Below are 24124 nucleotides of genomic sequence, written 5' to 3'. Positions count from 1 at the left end.
AGATGAAACATAACATTTTATCAGAGTTTTATCCCCTATGGTGATAGGTTCATAATTGAATCTTGTATTTAACGTGTCTCTTATGCTGGCTACGTAAAGGCTCTCTAGGATCTGAGAAAAAGTTTCTGTGCCGGCGAGCGGAAAGGCATATGGAGCCAGAACGATCCTTTTATCTTTGAAAAGTGAAACACAAACGATCTCGCTCGCCGGCACATTTATACTGGCCATTTCTGCTGTCACATGTATCGAAGTCAAGATCGCTTAAACACTTTAAATAAGGAGCGTACTTGTTATTTAAAGCGCAAAATAGATTTGAGTATAAGAATACAAAAAAACACGGCTGGAAAAACCCGGAAAATACGGATTTTCTACTGACGAACAAAAAAAGTTTGTGTTTGTTTTTGACACATTGGCCGAAAACCTACCCGCACGCGGACGCAAAACAAATAAAAAAACAACTATGGCCTTGTTCTAGGCAGTTCGATTTCGGAATTCCTGAAGTTTACTTCTGTGTTGTTTGGTCTCTGAGGAGAGACTTATTACTTACCTTTTATCTTGATTAGAATGTTTGTTCTTCTTAAATAGCCATGGAAACCAGAAACGGAAGAATAATATAAAAAAGAAGATGTGGTATAATTGCCAATGAGACAACTGTCACCACAAGAGACCAAAATGACACAGACATATACCACTATAGGTTACTGTACGGCCTTCAACATTAAGTATTGTCACACTCGGGCCACTGATATATAGCTTGTCGTTTCGATTGACAAGCAACTGCGGTTGCTGCTTCTTTTGTATTTTTTTGCAGTCTTTGCAGCAGAGACTTTATCCTTGTCAGATTCAATATCTGATTCAGTATAATCACTCCGTTAAAGATCAAGAATTGAGATCGATTCCAATCATCCCAAGATAAAAAAAATCATTGTGAATTTGAAAATAAAAATGACGACGATTTTGGGGGAACATTTATTCATAATTTTAATTTTTATGGCTTACTATGTGTAAACTGGCCACATACTGATTGATACTTCGTCATGATCGAAGATTGAAACAACAGCAGGGTCCAGTTTAGCTTATGTGAAGTTCTAACTCTTTCCTGATCTATTACCCAAGTAAATTATTCATTTGACTTTTATAATGAAATTTTGTGTTTCTAATGTATTTGCCGCAAAATACATTGTTTGCAAAATCTTTATCTAAATTGATTGAATAAGGATCGAATCTTTGATTTATCATTTATTACTGACTATGAAAGGCATCCTTACTGAATCTTTAATAGGAAGCAATGACTATATGTGATCAGAAATAAACCGCACCACCTAATTATCAAACTGAAAATTAAAAAAAAAGACATAAGAGAAAGGGGTTGAAACCGAAAAAAATATGGGTTCAAAAATAAAATTTACGTAGGATAATCTGAATGAGGTTCTTGGTGGGGTTTCTTTATTTACTATACTAAAATATTCTATTTGATTATTTCTGTGTAATTATTCTCTATTTAAATTGTAACACCGAGTTAGTTTCTAGTCTCTATTCTTTATTTGACGGTCCATTTTTCTCCATTCTCTACATGTTTTTTGAATATTGTAAAACCCCATTTATACCCTCCTGAATCCTACCTCCAGTGCAACGATGGTAATTGACAAGGTTTACTGCAATAAATATGTAACATGGGTACTCGTAGTGAGCTGTAAAAATACCTTGTACAAGTATACAAGTTTATTGCAATTAACGGAGCCTCGTGTATCTTGAGGGCACCCAGCTGTGAAACAAATTCACCTCCCATGCTATTGAGACTACCTGTCTTTACAGGTAAAATACTTGTTTATTAGATACAATTAACGGACCTGTAGCAAAACAATGTACCAAACTTTAAGATGGATAAGATTAATCACATTTGCATTTTCGCCGCATAATTAAAATTTATTAACGAACTATAAACTGATTAAAAATATCTAGATATGAATAGTTAAACGAAAATATTAATAATTTATTTTCTTTTTCCCTCTAATTCAATTTTTTTTATGATTTATTTTTAATTATATCCGATACTGAAATAGACAATTAGTAGTCTCGGTGATTAGGTGATGAAATTTGTCGTCTGCTACTGATAAATACGAAACTACGATTGAATACGAAACTACGTTATATTAACGTAGCTGAAAAGGTGGAGACTCACACTACACGATAAATCGGTAGTGACCAATCTCTGTGTTATAGTAGTCTCAGATAAAACGAACAAAACACACTGATCGTTTCTTTAGTCCCCAATGTAAATAAAAGAATCAAAAACCATATCATACCATAAAAAGAAGAGGAGAAATTCGAACATTTCCGGATCTATTTCTGGCCAAAAGACCCCCAGCATGGATTGCGTATGAAAAGATGAACCTCATGACTTAAAAGTCAGGCCTTAAAGCACTGCCTTTAAAAACAGACCGAAATACAAAAACTTAACTATAACCACTGAACCATGAAAATGAGGTCAAGGTCAAATGACACCTGCCATTTGGACATGTACACCTTACAGTTCTTCCATACACCGAATATACTAGACCTATTGCTTATAGTTTCTGAGATATGGACATGACCACCAAAACTTAACCTTGTTCACTGATTCATGAAATGAGGTCCAGGTCAAGTGAAAACTGTCTGACGGGCATGAGGGCCTTGCAAGGTATGCACATACCAAATACAGTTATCCTATTACATATAATAAGAGAGAATTTAACATTACAAAAAATCTTTACTTTTTTTCTCAATTAGTCACTGAACCATAAAAATGAGGTCAAGGACATTGGACATGTGACTGACAGAAAGTTTTTAACATGAGGCATCTTTATACAAAATATGAAGCATCCAGGTCTTCCATCTTCTAAAATATAAAGCTTTTAAGAAGTTAGCTAGCATTGCTGCCGCCCCTGGATCACTATCACTATGTCGAGCTTTCTGCAACAAAAGTTGCAGGCTCTGCAAAAAACAACATGAAAGGTGAAAGTCAGATTAACCCTGCTATACTGACATATACAACTAACAATAATCACATACCCCAAAACTAACTATATAAATATTGGAATCTTTTTATGAGCTTTATATAGACTATACTGAATCAATGAAAGCAAAATTAAATTATGAATGGCAAGAAGACTCAAGAATTCAGATGGACGGAATGTATTTATCACATTTTAGCTTTTACAATAAATATAAATACAATTGTACACAAATTATTTTGCACGATATTTACACATAAACAAGTACAATATGCTATAAATTGTAGTTTTCTCTTTAAGAATGTTCCAGAAATGTATTAACATACACCACAATTCAATTAAGTGCACATATTTATGATAAGACATAACATAACAGATAATCAACAAACAAGTTTTAAAAGACAAATTCAAAGACAGCTTACAATTTAAAAAAACAAAACACAGTAAATTCTATTCACTATATTCTGTATTTCTTTTGAAAACCTGGTCTTCATTTTTCGTTAAAGCAAAAAACTAAAACATGACCAAACTAATTCATAAGGTATGTAATTGCATTTCTAAATGTGTTTAATAATGCCAGAATGTCAATATAATTATTTCATTTTTATTTTTTTTGAAAAAATAATCCCTTCATAAAAAATTTAGCAACTCAAATATTTTTCTTTGTCGCCAATGACATATTTTACTGAGTTCAGGAAAGTATAAATTCTTTTTCTACATTTGAGATTGAAGTTTAAATCAAAACTCTGAATGTTCAGAATACTGAACCCCTTCAAATAATAAATTAGAGAGATAATGTCATATTGCAGTCCTTAAACACGTAGACTAGCTCTAGATTTGTCCAAAATTTCTTTCCTGATCTTTGGATAGTTTGGATGATTACCTAGAACCTGAAATAGAGAAATAAGAATTATAGTTTAAACAATTAGAACTTCTGTCAATATGTTTTCATACATCAACTGAATATGACTTTTTCAAAAATATTCTTCTAAATCTTAATTATCTGGCCTTGTGGTCATTAAACTTTGGAGTTAGTTTTCTGTACTCATTCTCCAAAATCTACCAATCAAAATGCTGGATTTGTAGTTTCAAGCATGATTTTTGTGCTCTGAGCACTGAGCAAAGTTTTATGACTTCAACTCCAGATGTAACATTACTGGAGTCATACAATACATGTTTGAAAAAAATAAAATTTAAAAAGACATGTCTCCCTTTTATCATTTGTATTCACCATCTCTCTCTTTTATTTGTAATAGAAGTAAAATGGATTTTTTTATTTGTAATAGTAGTGAAGAGGATTTTTTTATTTGTAATAGTAGTGAAGTGGATTTTTTTTATTTGTAATAGTAGTAAAGTGGATTTTTTTATTTGTAATAGTAGTAGAGTGGATTTTTTAATTTGTAATAGTAGTAAAGTGGATTTTTTTATTTGTAATAGTAGTAAAGTGGATTTTTTAAATTTGTAATAGAAGTCAAGTGGATTTTTTTATTTGTAATAGTAGTAAAGTGGATTTTTTTCTTTATCCACATCACATATATTGTAAATCAATGTGCAAGTCTTCAAAGGAAAACATGTGTTGCCTTCCATCTCCAAGTAAAAAAGCAGACAATGTTTTTTTTCTGTTGTGTTGGAATGAAATACCATCAGAATCACGAAGATCAAAATTAAGAAAAATATATGCCAGTTTGGTTAAATTTTGCCATGCCACTGTAAAGGATGATGACAGCAAAGGATGCCTGAAGTAAAATCTCTGTGTTGCAAAAGATTTGCTGTTACACAACTATCTTAGCAAAAATAATATTGTAATTGTATACAAGTTTTGTATATTTGTATGTCATAAAACAAGTCTATGATGATAATAGCAAAATACATACATACAAATCCAGTGGTTTATAAGAGTATATACTACTCAAAATAAAAATGATTTTTTGGTGTGTGTGTGTGTGTACAATTTATATGCTTACTTTGTGTGCAATAATAAATTGGTTAACAGTATTTTAAACTTACATGATGACAAATATCTATTGCATCTACAAATCTTTTTGCCTTTAGGTAATTAAATCCTAATTTATAACCTGCAAAAAAAATAATTATTTCATGATTTTTTTAAAAATGAATGTGAAGTTTTTTTTAAAAAAAAAATTTTTAATATCTAAATTGGATGTATGATCAAAATATGTAAGTGCTTTCAAAGAGAATAAAACGATGGTACACATTATTAAATAGGCATAGACCTACTCATAATTCAAAGTATCAGAAAACAGAAAGTAGGTCTGACTAATTTAAAATCCCACATATGTCACAATTCATCATTGTTCAGCAAGTGACAGTATATAAAGTTATTCAGTTCGGTAGTATTGGAGAAATAAATGACCAAAAAAAAATCCAGTTTATTTAAAATATTTGTGAAAAATTCAAAGCATTGACAAACAAGCAGTATCTATCAAACAGATAATAAACAAGTTTCATTTTCAGACACATCAGTTTCACAGATTGGTGTGCCTTTTTGTAACTTTATTCAATTTTCACCCTCTATTTTTAACCAAAATGTATAATTTGAGTCCCAATACAAATAGAACATGAGCTAGACGCAAATGAGAGCATTTTGACTACACAAGTTATTCACAATCAGACATCCAGAATTACTTTTTTTGTCCTATTAATTTACTACTGTGGATTCATTTATTTTCATGGGTACCAATTTTCGTGGATAAAGGAAAACTTGCATATTCGTGGATATTTAATTTCGTGGTTTTGCTGATGTCTGCATACAAAGCATAAGAAAATTTTTGTGGTTTAAGTGTATCCACGAAATCCAGGAAAATTGGTATCCAACGAATAATAATGAATTCACAGTATACCGGTACTTACCTATAACAGGATTATTTTTGTTTCCATATTTCCAAGCTGCTTCATAATTCTGAGCAGCATCTTTATATGATTGCTCCTTCTCCATTATATATCCCATGTACTCATGTGCTTTACAACAGGACTAGAAGTAGATATAAACAAACATTAAGAGACAAGGAAAACATTTTATTGTAAGGATTAAAGAATGGAGCAAATATTCTGGTGCTCATTTATCTAGCATTTTAAAGAATTAAAGAAATAAAAACATGATACTCAATTCACCTCTTATTCTAAACGTTAAAGTTATGTCTCTTACTCGATTTAAGATTATTTCAATTGTTCTTGTAACTTTGAACTCCATTTTGCTTTTTCTTTAAAATGAAAGAGAGCAAATATAAACAGTGCAATGTCCATTCAACTACCTATCTTAAGCTCAAATTCAATTTTCATTCCATTTTATGCTAATATTCCTTATGATTAAACATGGTAGATACATCTAAAGCAAATCTCATCATTGATAAGTCGGGGTCTGATCCATAATTTTTGAAAGGGGGCATATTATAATCTTTTGCTGATCGGAGTGGACCTTTTATAGGCTAAAAACATAAAATGTCTGATTAATCATTTTATAGTCTTTATAAAAAAAAAAAAAAAAAAAAAAAGTAGGCCCTCTACACCCTCTTTGGAACCACCATTGTAAGTAGAAAAAAAAGTATGCCAAAGAAAAGCTTTATATTTTACCTAACCTTCTCCTAAAAGACTTACATTGTTGTGTTGTAGACATCTCTTTAACAACTCTGTTGCCATATCATATTTCCCTGACTGAAAATAGAAAGTCAAGTTAGTTTATTCTTGAATAAAATTAAAATGGTACATTCACTGAAACAGATCAGCAGTTTTCTGTGACATAATTTTTATTTCTAAAGTTAATATAAATTTTGATATATATCACGAGCAAAAAAATCCTGACAGATTTCAGTTATATACACATGCATTGGATTGCATATCAGTTTTTCTAAATATCATATTTGCTTCTGATATTTGTTTCAAAATATCCTACTGTTTGTTTTATAGCTGGAAGGGTTATTTAATGACATCTGAATGCAAATACTTTTTTAAGTTTCTATTCTCCTAAGCATTTTGGAATCTCAATTCATGGTGTTGTAATGTAACACAAAAAATCAACAGGGTGCTCTCAATGTTGATTGGGATTTTTTTATACATAGATATTGCAAAATATAAATTGACACAACATAAACTTTTTGGAGGTTTTCTGTGCTCAATTGTCCAAAAGGCTTCATTTTGTGACTTATGAAATCTAAATGTTTACACAGGACACCTGATATTCATTCTATGCAAGTACCTTTGTGGTATAAAAAGACATTATACAAGCCATTGGACTTCATTTTATATCATCCTGAATGTTAAATAACTTTTTTCAACTACATCTTATCATCATTTCAAACATTGCTAAGGGAGATTACTCACTATTGTAACTATGGGGAGATAATTCATTAGAGTAACTAAATGGTCCCTGTGACAATCCAGTTATTATAGTGTATACCTGTATATAAATGTCTGCCAGCAATAACCAACTCTTCTCTAAGTCTTCTGCATCCTACAAAAAATATAAAAATTACCAAGTATCAGCTAGTTTGGATGTTACTTAACATGAGTACTTTGAAACCATTCAGTTCATACACAATTGATCAAACCACTGCTGAATTTAGGGATGCTTACATATGATGTTACATAGATATAACTTGTTGTGTAATACAATAACACATTAACAAGTTGAAAACCATCACAGTAATATATTGTGTGGTTGCGGTTTCCACATGAAAAAATATTTCGTTTTAAAATATTTAAAAACGATTAATGTTTTTTTAAAGTTATTATCTTTCTATATGCCTTATCTGCCATTATCACAGATATTCCTTTTTTTAAAATGTCCATGTCCCATAAAAATGATGATGCAAAAATGCTAAATTGTTTACTGCATGTAGTAAAAAGATTATGCCCTGCTGAACCCAATACTATTCTCTCGTCAGTGTTTTTATGTCTTTTTTCACTTACAGTCATTGTCCAGTTATTTTTGCCAACTCTTTTCAGTTGATTTCTTGCTCTAGGGGTTTGCTTCAGAACCATATAAGCTGCAGCCATTCCATATAAAGCTCCTACATGATCTCTCTAAAAAGTTATATATATATATTTATTCATAATTAAATGATTTACTTTATGAAAAAAATATAGAAGAATCTTGAGTTTCAATTTGACAAACCATTTATGAAACATATTTCTGCAAGATTTTGATTTTCACAAAATTAAACATGTACAAATATAACAAATTTCTTCTCTGACAGTAGTAAGGAAATCCTTTATAAACTTTCTTTGGTCATAATTTTGATTTAAACCCCTATAAATTATCAAAAGGCTTTAAAAGACGTCAAAATATGCATGTTTATTTGTTAGAAAATCTGTAAACAGACATAAGGTATCTGTTGTAACTATCATGAAGAGAATTCCAGAGGTCAACATAACCTTCTAATTATAAATAACTTACTTCATTAGTAGAGATCTCCATGAAGGCATTCAAAGCTTTCTCTATATTTGCCTTCTGTTTAGTGGCAATCAGTGCCATGTTTTCTAACAACTTTGGTCTGATATCACCAGCCTTTGGTTTCAATTCCTACAATAACATTCAAATTATAAAATTATACATAATACTGAAATTTTGATGTAGAGCTGTTTCTAAAAGCACACATGTTATTAAGAAAGGCACTTTAAAATGGGAATCACCAAAAGAGGCAATTAGAAATTCACCTTTATTTTCACAGTACTTAACATCTACTCATAGTTGAGATTTCACAGTTTATTCCTAGGACCAACATATATTGTTATGGAACAGCCCATAACTTTTATTTATCCCACAATACTAGTATTTGAAATACAGGTAAACCATTTAAAAAATACAAGTAGTTTATTGATGTGTTCATCTTATACAAGAACACATTTTTAGGTATTGAATTACAGCTGCAGAGAAAATTTTCTAATTTTGCCTATAGATTTCCTTTTTATAAGACACACTTTTGAGTAAAACTGAATTGTTAAGCTGCAAGATTGAATGGTTTTAGTTGTACACTTCTTCATTGAAACCATGCTTCTACATCTGAATATTGTAAAAGTATTTTTTCCTGGATTCCAATGCATCACATATTTGCAAATAAAAATGAGAAAGGAAATGGGGAATGTGTCAAAGCAACAACAACCTGACCAACAGCTGAAGGCCACCAATGGGTCTTCAATGTAGCTAGAAACTCCTGCATCCGGAGGTGTCCTTAAGCTGGCCCCTTAGAACATATGTATACTAGTTCAGTGATAATGGATGTCATACTACAAGTACCTGAACTGTCAATAGATATCTATGTTATTCAAACAATTCTAAGAATAATGTGATTTCATGTTTATTTATGAGATGCCAATTTTCGTGGTTGAATGTAAACCACAAATTCTAATGTTCAAAGAAGTACAAATTTGCTTTATGCTTGTATGCAGATTTTGGCAAAACCATGAATCTAAATGTCTATGAAAATGTGGATGAAAGTGTGTGAAATTGATATTTTCAAAAATGAATAAATCCATAATATACATGATATATATCCATAGAATAATACCTTTAGAAGTTTCTCTGCTGTTCTTACAGCCATTTGTTCACTATCTGACTTGTCTTTATCTTGTGATCTACAATACATCATCATTGACTTAAGGATGTTCTAAATTAAAGAAATCAAGAATTTAAAATTGATACTATATTAGTCGTGAGAGCATTTCTTAAGAGCTAAAATATTGATAGATCAAAAGGAGCTCTCCTTTTCTAGATATTTGATTTTAAACGATTTGAAAACAACTGCCATGTTCCAGACTTGGTACAGGCATTTCCTTTATAAGAGGAATATGGTGGATTAAACATAGTTATATAGCTAGACAAACCTCTCACTTGTATGACAGTTGTATAAAATTCCATTATATCCAATAAATATTGACAATGTGTGAACAAAACTTATGTAAATTCAGAAATTATTGCTAAAAATGCAGCAGGGTTATAATCGCTATTGTTTAAACTCACAATTTGAAGCTTTGTATATGAATTAAACAGGATTTTTCTCAATATGGTGAAAATTAAAAGAAAATTTTAGTCTAAAATGACAAACTCCCAATAATAAATGCACACAATAATTTCTGAATTTACAGTAACAGAAATAATAAGTAAAAATATCCAAAAATGTCAAAACAAATGTAACAATTAATTTTCAATAGCATTCATAAACAGTTTTTGAGTATATCCTTACCTTAAAAATTTTCTACTAATTGTGACAAAAAAGTGTTATTTAAGATGTTTGAAGATTTATTAAACTTCTTGACAAAGTAGAATAAATCAATAGTAGGTAACCAGTATATATATTTATTGTGTGATAAACATGATAAATGTTTAAATACTTAAGTTTTTATTTCTGCAGTTGACTCACATATGAACTGCTTTATTGTTTACTGTTACCATTTTAATTATGTATGATTTGTAGGTGGACGACACAATCTACTGATAAATAATGATATGTAGATTCATATTTTCAAAATATCTCTGTAATTGATAGAGATAATGGTATGTAATGTATTAAAATTACCTAAATGTTAATACAAATATTATTGTAGATTTTCTTGATTATTTATGTCAAAGTTTTTTTCTTGAGGAAATGAACAAGGGGTGCACCGTAGCACATAAAAATTAGTAATTGTTTTTTTTTAATTGAAACTGGTACAAATACAAGCATTGGGTCTATGTAGAAAGCTAGAAATCAACACATGCACAATCTTTTAAACTTACAAAATAGTAAATGTTAATATCCCTAAGTAAAGGTCATGGGGATGACTTAACTTTAATACATTTTTACCTCAGACACTCTGTTAGCTAGTTTTTCCTTCATACTTTATAATCCATTCATTGAACAAATTTACCAGACATGAATTGTTTCTGAGATATTTACACATTTATAGGATTGATTTGTCACTTACACTGAGCCATCCTCCTCTGATTCAAACACTTCTCCTCCAACAGTCTCATTGTCGGGATTCAGACAGATCTCTATCATGTTGTATGTAGACAGATTACCCCAGTCTGAGTCCTTCCTGGCTTTGTTAAATAACTTCAAAGCTTCTGTAGGGTTACCTGTGTACCTATAGAATAAATGAAATCTTTACATAATTTTTGAATTTTTAAATTGAAAAAAGCTATAATTCTACTTAATATAGATTAGACTTTTTGAATGGTTTTACATTAATAATTTTTTGGAGGACCTTTATAGCTTGCTGTTCAGTGTGAGTCAAGGCTCAGTGTTAAAGACCGCACTTTGACCTATAATGATTTACTTTTATAAATTGTGACTTGGATGGAGAGTTGTCTCATTGGCAACCATACCACATCTTCTTATATCTGCACACCATATGTTTATACTCTTAATATTATCATGTCAGAGTTTATCTTTTAAAAGTCATTATCAGCCTTCTTGTTTTTACCATTTTCAGGAAATCACTTATATTTATACAAAAAATGGTTCTCTTGTAGTAAGTTATATAAGTTTTTGTATGACGACTTGTGATATGTAGAAAAATCTTTTAATTTTGTTTCCTTGATGATTTGTAATGCTTTTTATATGTATGAATTTCCTTCAATATCATGATTTCCAAACTGATAAAGGAGTTATGTTTTAGAAATGTTCCTATGAACACCACTCACCATACATGAAGTCCTTTACAATAATTAAAGCCTGGTTCCATTGCAGATCTAGCCGAGGCATGCTCAGCTAACTCTAAAAACTTTGGAACCTCTTCTAATTTACCACTTCTTCTCATCAAATCAACGAGTCTGGCTAAGGCCTCATAATTATCTACAATTAAAAATAACATCACATCTGCAGAGTTTATTTTTTTTTCATACATCCTTCTTAAATTTAGTTGTATCTAGTGCTATCTGGGATTATTTTTTCAGTTAAAAAAAAGGAAATTCTATGACTGCTGGGCATACAAAATAAACTAATGTACAATAGCTTATTACAAAAACATAAATCAATATTCTTTTCACTTAATTTGCTATAAAACACATCTCCTCAGTCAATATTTACCTTCATCAAGAAACAGAGTTATAAAACTTCTCAACATGATGGTTTCCAATTAAAGTTTAAGCCATGTAGAACTCTTTTAATATGTTTTGTCACTATGCTGTCTCATTGATGTATACCCAACACTTTCTTTAGATGTAGTCAATATTCTTTATTTAAATATAAGTAATTTAGTAATTTTGCTCAACATAAATAAGAGGATGTGGTATTAGTGCCAATGAAACAACTCTCCAAAGCCACAATGTGTAAAAAGTAAACATTTATAGGTCAAAGTATAACCCTCATCATGGAGCCTTGGCTCACATCTTAAACTTGAATTTAGAATACAAAATGTTAACAAACCTGGTTTAAGTTGAAGTAACTGTTGGAAATGGAACATTGCTGCATCATAATCATTCTTCCTAAACATGAGATCAGCCAACATCTGTAATGGAGAACACATAGTTTAGTACGGAGTTACCTCCAACCAAGGAAGACAGACATTTCAATTTTTCAATAATTTCATCATTTATTTAAGGAATGACTGTGATATTTTTTCTGTCTATGAAGAAATAACATAAAAAATTTGGTGCACACTGAATAACGCACATAGCGCGTTATTAAACTGTGTGCACCACATTATAGACAGAAAAAATATTACAGTAATTTCTTATAATTTAATTCTAAATTCCATAGAAAACCATGAAAAATGTTGATGACATCACAGTCACATGACTAAATTATGTCTATAGGCTGATAACAAAATAACGTCAGCCAATCAGAAGACATGTTACATCCAAAATTAAATTATTTTTAAATGAATATAACCAACTCATCTATTAATGTATATGTGGATTTGTGGTGGAGTTATAATTCTTTCAACATAGGGCAATGGGCAATTATGAGACCATTTTTGACATTAATAATAATATAATACTATAGAAAAGATCAAATTACTTCAACATATATCGTTTACTTTTAACATTATACTTGGCAAAATTACTAAGATTGGTAAAAATGTCATCACAATGTGAGCTTTGGGGTGAAAAGTCAATGAGGACTAATGCCATGTGTAGGCTATTTTTTCTGAAACATTCATGCCTTTATGATTAAAAAAAATCTGTTCAGATTAAATTCATTTCAGTTTAATAGCTATAGAGCCTAAAGAGAAGGAGTAACCTTCTATCATTTATCATAAATATTAATCTCATTCAAAAGTTTGTTTATGAAATTATCCCTTTAAATAGTTATAACCTACATTAAATAGAAATTAAGACAATTATTCTTAAATCTGTATAGCTAGGCTTTACTTCAATCTTTACTAGGTGACCAATTTTTTTCGTCTTTTAATGATATCTTTTCAATGAAATTCCCCCACATTTCCTTACTCCTTATCAAAATCAAAACATATGTTTTAAGAACTCACAATTGTGGCAGCATCATTTTCTTTTTCATTCTTCAGTAAAGTCATAAGCTGATGTTGACAAGCATCCAAATCATCAGTTGTCAGATATAAATTAGCTACTTCTAACATCACCTGTAGTCAAAATACAAAATTGTTATAAATGAAAAAACCCAACTGAATTCAGACAAATATATATAATAAACTGTTAACACAGATATGTCTCACCTTTTTCTACATCAGGGAGGAGTTATAAGGAACTGGTATTATAACTTATATTAATACAGAGGGTAAATTTTTTGGTGAAATAAGTCCCAATCTTTTTTAATTTTTAATCTTCTTACACATTAGAGAAGTGAACATTTTGAACAAACTTCATAAATCTCATTGGAAAATTAAACCAAGCAATTAAATCAACTTATTCTAAAAATAAACCAAACTTGTCACACTTTTTTTCATCAACTTTAACTAAAAAAAAACCTGAAGACAAAAACATTAAGAAGTAGTTGATGTAGACAGCTGACTCCTGTATATTTTTAGCGTAAAATGTAAAAGCCTTTACAAATATAAATGTACAGCTAATACTGTATGATGAATCTTATACCCTTTGTATTGTAAGTATGTAGATGTAAATATCTAATACTTATACTTATAACTGATATATGTTGTCAACTAGCAATAACAAAATATAATGTTTTACCTTGCTATCATTTTCATTATAAACTAAGGCCTCTTTGTAGAATTTGATAGCTTTTTCATAATCTCTTTGTCCTTCAACATGTTTAGCCATCTGTACACATATACTGAAAATAAAATAAAAACATATAGATTTGAATAAAATGAAATCTGAAGCCTTCAAGAAATATGTATTATGTATCTCTCCTTTAAATGCAGCTGTAAACTAGATATATTATATATCTGCATTGAGATGTGACAATAAATATGTGTCATGCTTTGTCTCCTATCATATTTTAGAGGAGTTCCTTTCGGAGGCTGACATTAAGGACTGTTCAGTTGCCTGGTACCACAATAAAACAATGTTTGCACTACTGATTTTCAAAGTACACTTGTTTGTGGTAACAAGTTTAAAATAATAAAGATCTAATCTAAATTCAAACTAAATTTCTCCAGTTATAGTATTATCCTTGACTTTTGAGTAATGCTCTTAACTGAACAAATGTATTTAGTTGCCACTTCCCAATGACATTGATAGATTAAAAAATGTATAATAAACCTACTCAGCTGCTAACTGTTTCTGTATAGTTATGGCATCTGGTTGTTCTAGCTGCACTCTTTTCAATACTCTGAAATTATAATTAAAATTCATATCATTTTATAAAGCCAGTGAGGCCTATTTGAGAAATTATACAATTATTTCATACTTTGATTCACAGGTCATCCTAGGACAGTAAAAGTACTTTCTTGGTCTCCATTTCAAAATGTTTGGTCTCCATTTCATATTATTTCTAGATATAAATTGCAGAAGTGCTTTTAATTGTCACCAGGCTTTTTTACTATAACAGCTACTGTTATCACATATTTACACATGACTGTTCTCTTGAGCTAGTAAAAATGATGTTATTTAAAGTATATTTTCTTCCCAAAGGCCTGGAAAAAATACCCTTAATCTTTCAAAGTATATCATTACTACTGTAAAAATAACAAAATAAATGTAAAAATAACAAAATAAATACACTAGAGGGTATTTCTAATATGCTTTTGTTTTAAAGCTACAGACTTTAATATATGCATGCATTTAAAGTTACCTGGCTTGCATATCTCTAGCTTTGGTAAGAGACTCCATTGCTGCTTCTAAGTTATTTTTCTTTTGATGAACTTTGGACAATAGCACCATTAACTTAGCATGTTCCATCAATGTATCCAGATCAGCACCTGTAATCATGTATTTAGCACTTTCCATAAAAGAATATCACTCATAAACACATATTTTTTTAAAGACAATGCTGCATGCAATGAAGTGGTTATTCTTTTAAAAGGAACTTTTCAAAACTTGACATTGAAAAGAGTCACTAGAAAAAGATTTATTTAGAAAATAAAGAGTTTCACGAAAGAAGACCAAGTTCTATGGTGTTTTGATAGTTAAAGGCATGAAGAAGATGGTGTGTAAAAGTATGTGCAAAATTTACACAATTGAAGTCATAAATATTCTATTTGTATTGGTAAACAAACAAAGTTCTCAAAATCTATAAATCTATAAATTAAGCATTTCCACAAAATTTTTACTGAATGACTAATAAAACCCTTTCAATGCAACACCCAGATGTTCCAAAATTCTTTTATTTCTAGGGTTTTATATTTTGTGGTAAAGATTTAATACAGACAGAGGTAATGTAGGGAGTACATTGTGTAGTACATTGTAATCTTTGAACCTATATGATGTTGAATCCAGAAAATAAAAAAAACACCCATGTTTCCTTGATTTGAATTATTCTACAAAACATGAGTTTAAACAACTGATTAGCTACAACATTTCCCTTTCTTTTATCAATACTCTTGCCTTGTTTATTAATTTGCAGGTGAAGCATACACACATTTCTTTATTATGTGCCCAAATTACAACTACTTTAATACTACTAGACAGTTTTCCTACCTCCCTCCTCATCCAGTACTGCAGACAGGACTTTCTCTGCTTTATCATACTGCCTCAGTTTCAGTAACAATTCAGCTAGATCATATCTGTAAACAAAGACAATAACTATATGTACTAATATTGAATTATAATACAATAAAGCATTTTATTTATCAAATAACAGTATGCTGTGGATTCATTTTAATATTTTCATGGGTATCAATTTTCATGGATTGAGGAAAACTTGCATTTTCGTGGATATTTGATTTCATGGTTTTGTCAATCTCTGCATGCAAAACCTATAGAAAATTTGTAATTCGGCGAATATTTGAATTCGTGGTTCCACTGTACCCACGTAATCCACGAAAATTGGTATCTATTGAAAAATAATGAATCCACAGTAAAAACAATATGAGTTCATTGTCTGAAGTTTTTGTAATACAACTTGTAATCACATTTAAAGTTTTAGTCTTAATATTTGAAGTTATAGTAAGGCACAAACAGGGAACTGTTTTCAATGTATCACTAAAATATCACTAGTTACCTTAAGAAACTTTGACCACCAGTTTTTAATGCAGCTTCATAATAGTTGATAGCCTGAAAAAGAAATGTCAATTCTATTACACATTTAGAAAACAATAACTGAAGAGGAGGCGATCAATACAGCAAAACAGGTTTCAAGTATTTATTATTGCATGTGTTAAAACAAGCAAGGGCCATAACTCAAGAATGTCATATGTTACAACAGCAAAAAAACTGTCTGTATAAAATAAATCAAATTTGTTCAAATAAAAATTGCTTATGTGGAACTCAGCACATGAATTATTGATTCACATGAATTATTGATTCTCTTCAGCAATTTTAATGTATGGTAAAATTTGAATATTTAGATGAAATTGCTTACAACTGAATGTGTTTTTTTTTCTGTAAAAGCATTTGAATAACATAGAAATCAAGAAACAAATTGCTACAAATTTTATTTGAATGAACTATCTAGAATGGAAAATGCATTCAGAAGTATCATTCAGCTAGACTCAAACTGCCTTTGTTGAAAAAATAATGAAGGTAAAACATTTATAATCTTTGTAGTATCATTACCTTTCCATAATTATGTGTTTTTACTAGAGCTTGTCCTATCTTGCTAGCCAGTGTTGACTCTTTGGGATTTTTCTTCAAGGCTTGTTCATACACCTCAATTGCTTTTTCAGGCTATAAGAAAAATTCAAACAATACTGTACAAATAATATATATCTGTAAACAAGAATGTGTCTCCAGTACACGGATGCCCCACTGGCACTATCATTTTCTATGTTCAGTGGACCGTGAAATTATGGTTAGAACTCTAATTAGACATTAAAATTATAAAGATCATATCATAAGGAACATATATACTAAGTTTCAGTTTGATTGGACTTCAACTTCATCAAAAACTACCTAGACCAAAAATTTTAACCTGAAACTGGACAGACGAATGAACAAACAGACGGACGGACTCACCCACAGACTAGAAAACTATCGTAGTTGGGGCATAAAAAGATGCCATAAATGTTGAGATCTCAAGACTATAATCCTTCGACAAGTGTCCTTGTTCTAAGTCGGGAACCTCCTTGTCAGTTGTCTTACGTCATATCTTCAGATTCCTTGTTATATGTAGAGTTTTGAAAATGTTTAACTAATTTACCTTTTTTACAGACTTTGACCAATTAAGGATGTACACCTCTGAGGAGCCTGATTTTTGGGTTTATAAGACTGTTACAAAATAATTGGTGAAGAAAAAATCATATGGTAGTGCACTTCTTTTTTTGCTACAGCCCTTTGAAAATGCCCAATTTTGATGATTTTCCCATTTTTCATTGTTTTTTACCTATTTTCGGGCTATTATCGTGAAAAAAATCACAGTTCCACAATTTAACTTTTTTTCATACTTTCTTTAAAGATGAAGTGGACCAATCTGAATAATTTTTACTCACAAAAACTATAGGTAGGTGTTAATAAAAGAAACTTGTATCATATTTTGACGCTTTTTTGTGTAAAATTTACCTTGATGTCTATTTTTTATTTTTGTGATTTTTCTCAGTTTTAAGAACAAAATGAATATTATTTCAACTTTTTGGTTATAAATGATTGAAAAATAATCATATCTAAGAAACTAGAAAAGATCAAAATGATATGGGATGTACATGATTCTTGTAAAATCATTTTTTGTATCCCTCACCCATTTTCTCAAACTTTTGGCTAAAAATACTGACTTGATTGGACGCAAAATTTGAAAACTGGATTACTCAAAAACCATTCATTGTAAATAATCAATTTTTTCACAGATTTATGTTTTACACTTTTATCACATGTTTTGGAAATAATTCAAGAACAAGATTTCAATGAGACTGAAAAGTCAGAAGAATACATCCTTAAGAGCTGGACATGTTTAATAGACACTTTCTTACTGTTGAAGACTGCATGTATCCCTCTAGATTTTTTAGGTTATTTTTGTTATTGGGTTGTTGTCTCTTGACATATATATCCTAAATCTCCTTTTATTCACATGCCTTTAACATTTTTTATTTAGAAAATCCTCATTCATTTATTCTTTATTTTTTTCCTGCTTAAACATTTTTCTTTAGAAAGAAACTATAAACAAACAGCACTCACCTCTTGTATACTCATGTAGGCATCCCCAAGTAGCAATGATGTTTGGGTACTGGGATGCTTTTCTACAAGTTCTCTGGAAAATAAAGAAAAACAGTCAACATTTATAAACAAATATTAATGGCTAAATCAGTGCTTAAGAGAAAATAAGTTTGAATGTATTTATGAGATTTTCTTCTGTATATTAGTATCTTAACAGTTCAACCATCTTCAAGGGGCAACTTCAGTTAAAATTATTTATGAAATAACCTTTACTTATTCCACCTACTTCCCCACACATCCATATACATGAAGAATTAATAGCAATATATTTTTGCAGTCTCCCATAGCCAATTGGTTCCATATTTCAAGTGTTTTTCATTTATGTATTCATACGAGGAGTTGATAAGAGGAAAGTTTTTTTTTCAAAATTTGAGGACGATCTGATTAACAAAGTTAATGAAATCCCAATTAGGGCAAGAAGAATAAACATTGACTACAAGTCCCCCTCATATTTAAATGGTCCTCCATTAAAGATATTCTAATAATAAAATCTTAGGTTTTGAAGAGCGGAAACTTAATAAAAATTTGAAGACGAGTTGAAAATATTGTAGGCACTCCCCAGACAACAATAATCAATATGGAAACACCCTTAAAAAATCCCTAATTTCAGATTTTGTTGTTGCTATCCTTTTTGACAACAAAATAATAACAAATCGATGGACACGAAAATGAAAACTCTCTAACCTTGTTGCATGAGGTAGGGGTATAAAAAGCATTATGGTTTTAATCTTATCTTTAGGTTCAAAGCAAACTCTGACAACTGTTGCATTATTGTTGTGCAACCTACCTATAACAGCTAGCATACAGTCTTTTATCTTTCCTGTGGTGGAGGTATATGTCAGCCATCTTTTCTCTAGCCTGGACATAATATGGTTGGTCAGGTGCCACATTTCTTAGCATGCCCAGTGCCATCTCCATATCACCTCTAGCCAATGATAATTCGGCATTAGCTATGGTGATTCTAACCTCTTCTGGAGTATTTTGGAATTCATTGATGGCATCTTGCATCACTTTAGCAGCTTCATGCTAAAAAGTATATCAAGTTTTTCTTACTACAATTGCAAACAAATAACTTTTAAAAAATACAAATGAAACCTACATGAAGCCTTGTAAAGGTTAATGCTTTCTTTTACAGAACAAATAGGTTTAAACCAACCAGAATTTTAGATCTAAATATCCCTACTTAAAAATGTTTTGTATGTTGCCCTTCTGTGTTGCTTTTCGCCCAATAATTTAAGATGTTTATATGTTGAACAGACAAATTATTCCTGCCAAATTACCTTCTCATCTAACAACCTATGAGCCTCTGCAAGTTCTAGGAACACAGACACTCTATCAATTACACTTATGTCTTGTACTTTGCCTTTCTTCTGCATAGCTGTTCTTCCTGCAATAAGAATATAACAATAAATATCCTTATTCAACAACAATATGTGTTAAATATTATTATATAAATCACAAGAAATAGCCTTATTCAACAATTTTATATTGGTTAAAATTGTTTCAAGCATTTGAACCTGAAATGCTTGTGTCAAATAAAATTCCATTGCAGATGACAAACACATAATACTGTTTGAAAAATTACAGAAAAGCAGATTAGAGATAGGAATCCTACAGACAACCTAAATAATTTGTGTGATTATTTCTCTTCAAATTGCAAATTCACATAATCTTAATTCTAACCCCCAAGAAAAGAAACTGTTAGTTATGTGTAGTTTTAACTTTAGAAGAGACATGCTATAATTCACCTTTCCAGAGACATTTATAGATTATCTTTGATCCTCTCAAGGAGATTGATTTTCTCGCTTGAGCTGGTTTAGCGAAAGTGAGAAAAGCAATCGAGTTGAGATGATTGATTATAATCTGTTATCGCTATTTTACCTATGACAACGTTGTCAATTTCATGTCAATTTCGTTAGCAAAGCCACCTGGTCTCCTTAGTTTCTAGCGATAATTTTTCCATCTCAAGCGAGAAGCATGATATGAAAATTATCACAAAAAAAAGATCAAAGGAAAAATGCACAAAATAGCGATAATGTGTCTTAGAACCTATATTTCAATCCTAATTAGTGTCACTTTAGGTGGTACCCAACACTTTCTGTAAAATAAATTTGGCTCGTTTAATTTTCATAAAATTTTGTCAAAGTATTTTCTTTGACACTTAAACAAAAAAACATTTTATTTTTTTTTAAACCAACTGTTTTGTCAGAAAAATATACTGGTTATATTACAATTTGACAAACACCAATTTTGATCATTGAAAAGCTTAATATTTCTTTTACAACACAACAAAATTAAAATGTTCAGCTGACTTTACAGAGTTATCTCCCTGTCGTGTTAGGTACATCCTTAAAATTAAGCTGATGTAGCATGATTACAGATGAGAAAACTATCTAGCCAAAGATGCAAAGACAAGGATGTGGCCAGTTTACCTGCAATTAAACATCATGAAGTGCAATGAATGGTTAGCGTCAAATTTTACACATTTAACAGCCAAAGTGAGATTTTTTTATTTGGACAAAACAAGGGGCTATGGAATAATTACTCATAATTAGAACTGATATAATTTCACTTTTAAGCTTACCTGTAATTTTAACCCCAGGAAGTACCATAGCCAACTGTAGAGTCTTCACTGCTTCTGCCAAGTCTCCTTGTTTCTTCAGTATTCTAGCTTTGATAAGATGATACAAAGGATGGTCTTTGATCTGAAATTATATCTTATCTAATTGGGCTGTTCCAGAAAATATATCTTATCTTATTAGGGCTGTTCCAGAAAATACTATGTCCTCAATAATATCTTATCTTATTAGGGCTGTTCCAGAAAATTATATCTTATCTTATTAGGGCTGTTTTAGAAATTATATCTTATCTTATTAGGGCTGTTCCAGAAAATATATCTTATCTTATTCGGGCTGTTATCTTATTCGGGCTGTTCCAGAAAATTATATCTTATCTTATTAGGACTGTTCCAGAAAATTATATCTTATCTTATTAGGGCTGTTCCAGAAAATTATATCTTATCTTATTAGGGCTGTTTCATAAAATACTATGTCCTACGCAGTCATTCATAAATAATAAGAATTATCTTACAAGACAGAAATAATTATAGGACTACTGTGTTCTTTAGCTTGATTACAATACTTGTATTCTTCTATTTTGTCATCATTACTTTAAATACATTGCTAAATATTGTATACAATGCATGTAATCATCATGTAAGTTTTGAACTTCACTTTTTTCCCTTACAGTAATTTTTACACTTTACACACCATGGTTCATGTAAGGTACTTTTACTTCCAGGGGACATAAAATATACTTGAGTTTACCCAGACTTCAAATCAACTGTTCTTTTGTGTTAAGTCTGTCCCTTATGCTTCACAAAAACAGTTATTTTAAACATATTCCTGTTCTTTGAACTACATACCTGGAAGTTATAACTCAGTCCAACCTCTAGTGACTGGTTGGCTAACTTGAAATTGTTCTGATTCAAATGTATCTGAAAAAAATATAAAGACAATATATCCTATTATATTAATGTTCTTAATAGCTTTCTTATTTATACATAAAATACAATAAGCCATTGTTATGCCTGGTATTTTCATACAAATAGTAAATGTAATAAAAAATAAAATTGAGAATGGAAATGGGGAATGTGTCAAAGAGACAACAACCCGACCAAAATAAAAAACAACAGCAGAAGGTCACCAACAGGTCTTCAATGTAGCGAGAAATTCCCGCACCCGGAGGCGTCCTTCAGCTGGCCCCTAAACAAATATATACTAGTTCAGTGATAATGAACGCCATACTAATTTCCAAATTGTACACAAGAAACTAATATAAAAATAATACAAGACTAACAAAGGCCAGAGGCTTCTGACTTGGGACAGGCACAAAAATGCGGCGGGGTTAAACATGTTTGTGAGATCTCAACCCTCCCCCTATACCTCTAACCAATGTAGAAAAATAAACGCATAACAATACGCACATTAAAATTCAGTTCAAGAGAAGTCCGAGTCTGATGTCAGATGTAACCAAAGAAAATAAACAAAATGACAATAATACATAAATAACAACAGACTACTAGCAGTTAACTGACATGCCAGCTCCAGACTTCAATTAAACTGACTGAAAGATTATGATTTCATCATATGAACCTCAGGCACAATCCTTCCCGTTAGGGGTTTAGTATCATACCATCATAACATATATGAGAAGAACATAACCCGTGTCATGCCAACAATGGATTAAATCTGCTATAGTGAGAAAAGAATGCATTGAATTTCACCTGCCTGCCAGGGATTTGATTTGTGAAGTTTAAAAAAAAACACTCCTGTGAAAAATGTTATTTTTTATTTATTTTAGTTCATGTTTGTTGCAAATTTTACAACACAAGTGTTGACTAACTACTACTGATTTTCACATCATTATGATACATACCTGTGCCATTAGTATGTGTGCATCAGAATATGTAGAATCTACTTCTAGACAATGATTTAACATGCCTTGGGCTGCATCAATATCACCTACAAATAGATATCAAAAGTAGTAAAGTCTTGCCATAACAATTATTGCCCAAAGTCAACATATTTCAAATCATTCAGCATGCATTAGAATTAAGCTAATGAATGCATTAATTTAATTTCAATTAAAAAATGAAAGTAGATTCACTAAGGAATAAAAAAAACAAAAACATTGCTATCTGCAACTAATACATTTTTTCTGTCATATCTGCTGTTTTCCAAGTTGGTTTGAATTTTTTTTTTTTAATGATGTTATACAATATGCATAAGAAATAAAACGTATGGACTTTCGTATATTTTCAGTATAACTTGTTTGTTTTGTAATGGTTACGATTTTTCATAAATAAGCAATTCAACCATAAATACAACAGGGAATAAATACTTCATGGATTATTTCACATAGAATGTTTGAAATTTGAACACTGTTGCTAAAGAGGATGCATTCCCTTATAATACACAAAGAATAAATTATAATGTTTACAAACCTGCCAAAAACTTTATTTTTCCCATAAGATACAATGCTTCTAGCAGACCAGGCACAGCTCTGGTCAGTGGTTCTAAGACTTGGTTACATTTTTTCAATACAGGATTGACAGACTGTCCTGATGCTACAGGCTAAAATAGAATACAGGGTAAAGTTATTATTACAATACTCATCCGTAAATATAACAATTCATTAAAACTTCATAAATATTTTTTTTGCAAACATTTTTTTTAGAAGTTAACCTATGCCAATGAAACATGATTTGAAGAGCATTTCAATTTTGTAGATACTGAACTAAATTCAAAGTAAAATACTAAAACAAATATATTTTCTGCTGCAAAGAAATAAAACTTTCTTGATAATTACTTTTTAGTACCATAAGGCAGTGTTTTTTTCAGGTAGAAACATCTCTGATATGTTTCAGAAGGTAGACCACTGTAAATAA

At 30.5% G+C, this 24124-nt stretch overlaps 1 protein-coding gene across 1 annotated transcript in view; it reads right to left on the bottom strand.

The window, feature by feature from the left end:
* Positions 1-3158: 3158 nt before the first annotated feature.
* Positions 3159-24124, bottom strand: part of LOC134708401 (tetratricopeptide repeat protein 21B-like) — a 52812-nt gene continuing 31846 nt past the window's right edge. The window contains exons 15-39 of the mRNA XM_063568900.1: positions 23681-23810; positions 23113-23198; positions 22100-22171; positions 21260-21380; positions 19956-20062; positions 19463-19701; positions 18637-18709; positions 17086-17196; positions 16532-16584; positions 16009-16094; positions 15164-15290; positions 14636-14701; positions 14098-14200; positions 13422-13532; positions 12359-12440; positions 11635-11785; positions 10914-11075; positions 9518-9584; positions 8407-8532; positions 7920-8033; positions 7408-7461; positions 6609-6665; positions 5865-5985; positions 5001-5068; positions 3159-3883 (exon numbers count right to left, since the gene is read on the bottom strand). Coding sequence (XP_063424970.1) covers positions 3806-3883; positions 5001-5068; positions 5865-5985; positions 6609-6665; positions 7408-7461; positions 7920-8033; positions 8407-8532; positions 9518-9584; positions 10914-11075; positions 11635-11785; positions 12359-12440; positions 13422-13532; positions 14098-14200; positions 14636-14701; positions 15164-15290; positions 16009-16094; positions 16532-16584; positions 17086-17196; positions 18637-18709; positions 19463-19701; positions 19956-20062; positions 21260-21380; positions 22100-22171; positions 23113-23198; positions 23681-23810 — 2565 coding nt within the window. The 3' untranslated portion in view covers positions 3159-3805. The remainder of the gene's footprint in view (positions 3884-5000; positions 5069-5864; positions 5986-6608; positions 6666-7407; positions 7462-7919; positions 8034-8406; positions 8533-9517; positions 9585-10913; positions 11076-11634; positions 11786-12358; positions 12441-13421; positions 13533-14097; positions 14201-14635; positions 14702-15163; positions 15291-16008; positions 16095-16531; positions 16585-17085; positions 17197-18636; positions 18710-19462; positions 19702-19955; positions 20063-21259; positions 21381-22099; positions 22172-23112; positions 23199-23680; positions 23811-24124) is intronic.

Source organism: Mytilus trossulus, chromosome 2 (assembly GCF_036588685.1).
Source record: "Mytilus trossulus isolate FHL-02 chromosome 2, PNRI_Mtr1.1.1.hap1, whole genome shotgun sequence".
NCBI classification, from domain to species: Eukaryota; Metazoa; Mollusca; class Bivalvia; order Mytilida; family Mytilidae; genus Mytilus; species Mytilus trossulus.
Note: the sequence above shows the minus strand (reverse complement) of the source record. Positions and strands in the feature narration are given on the sequence as shown.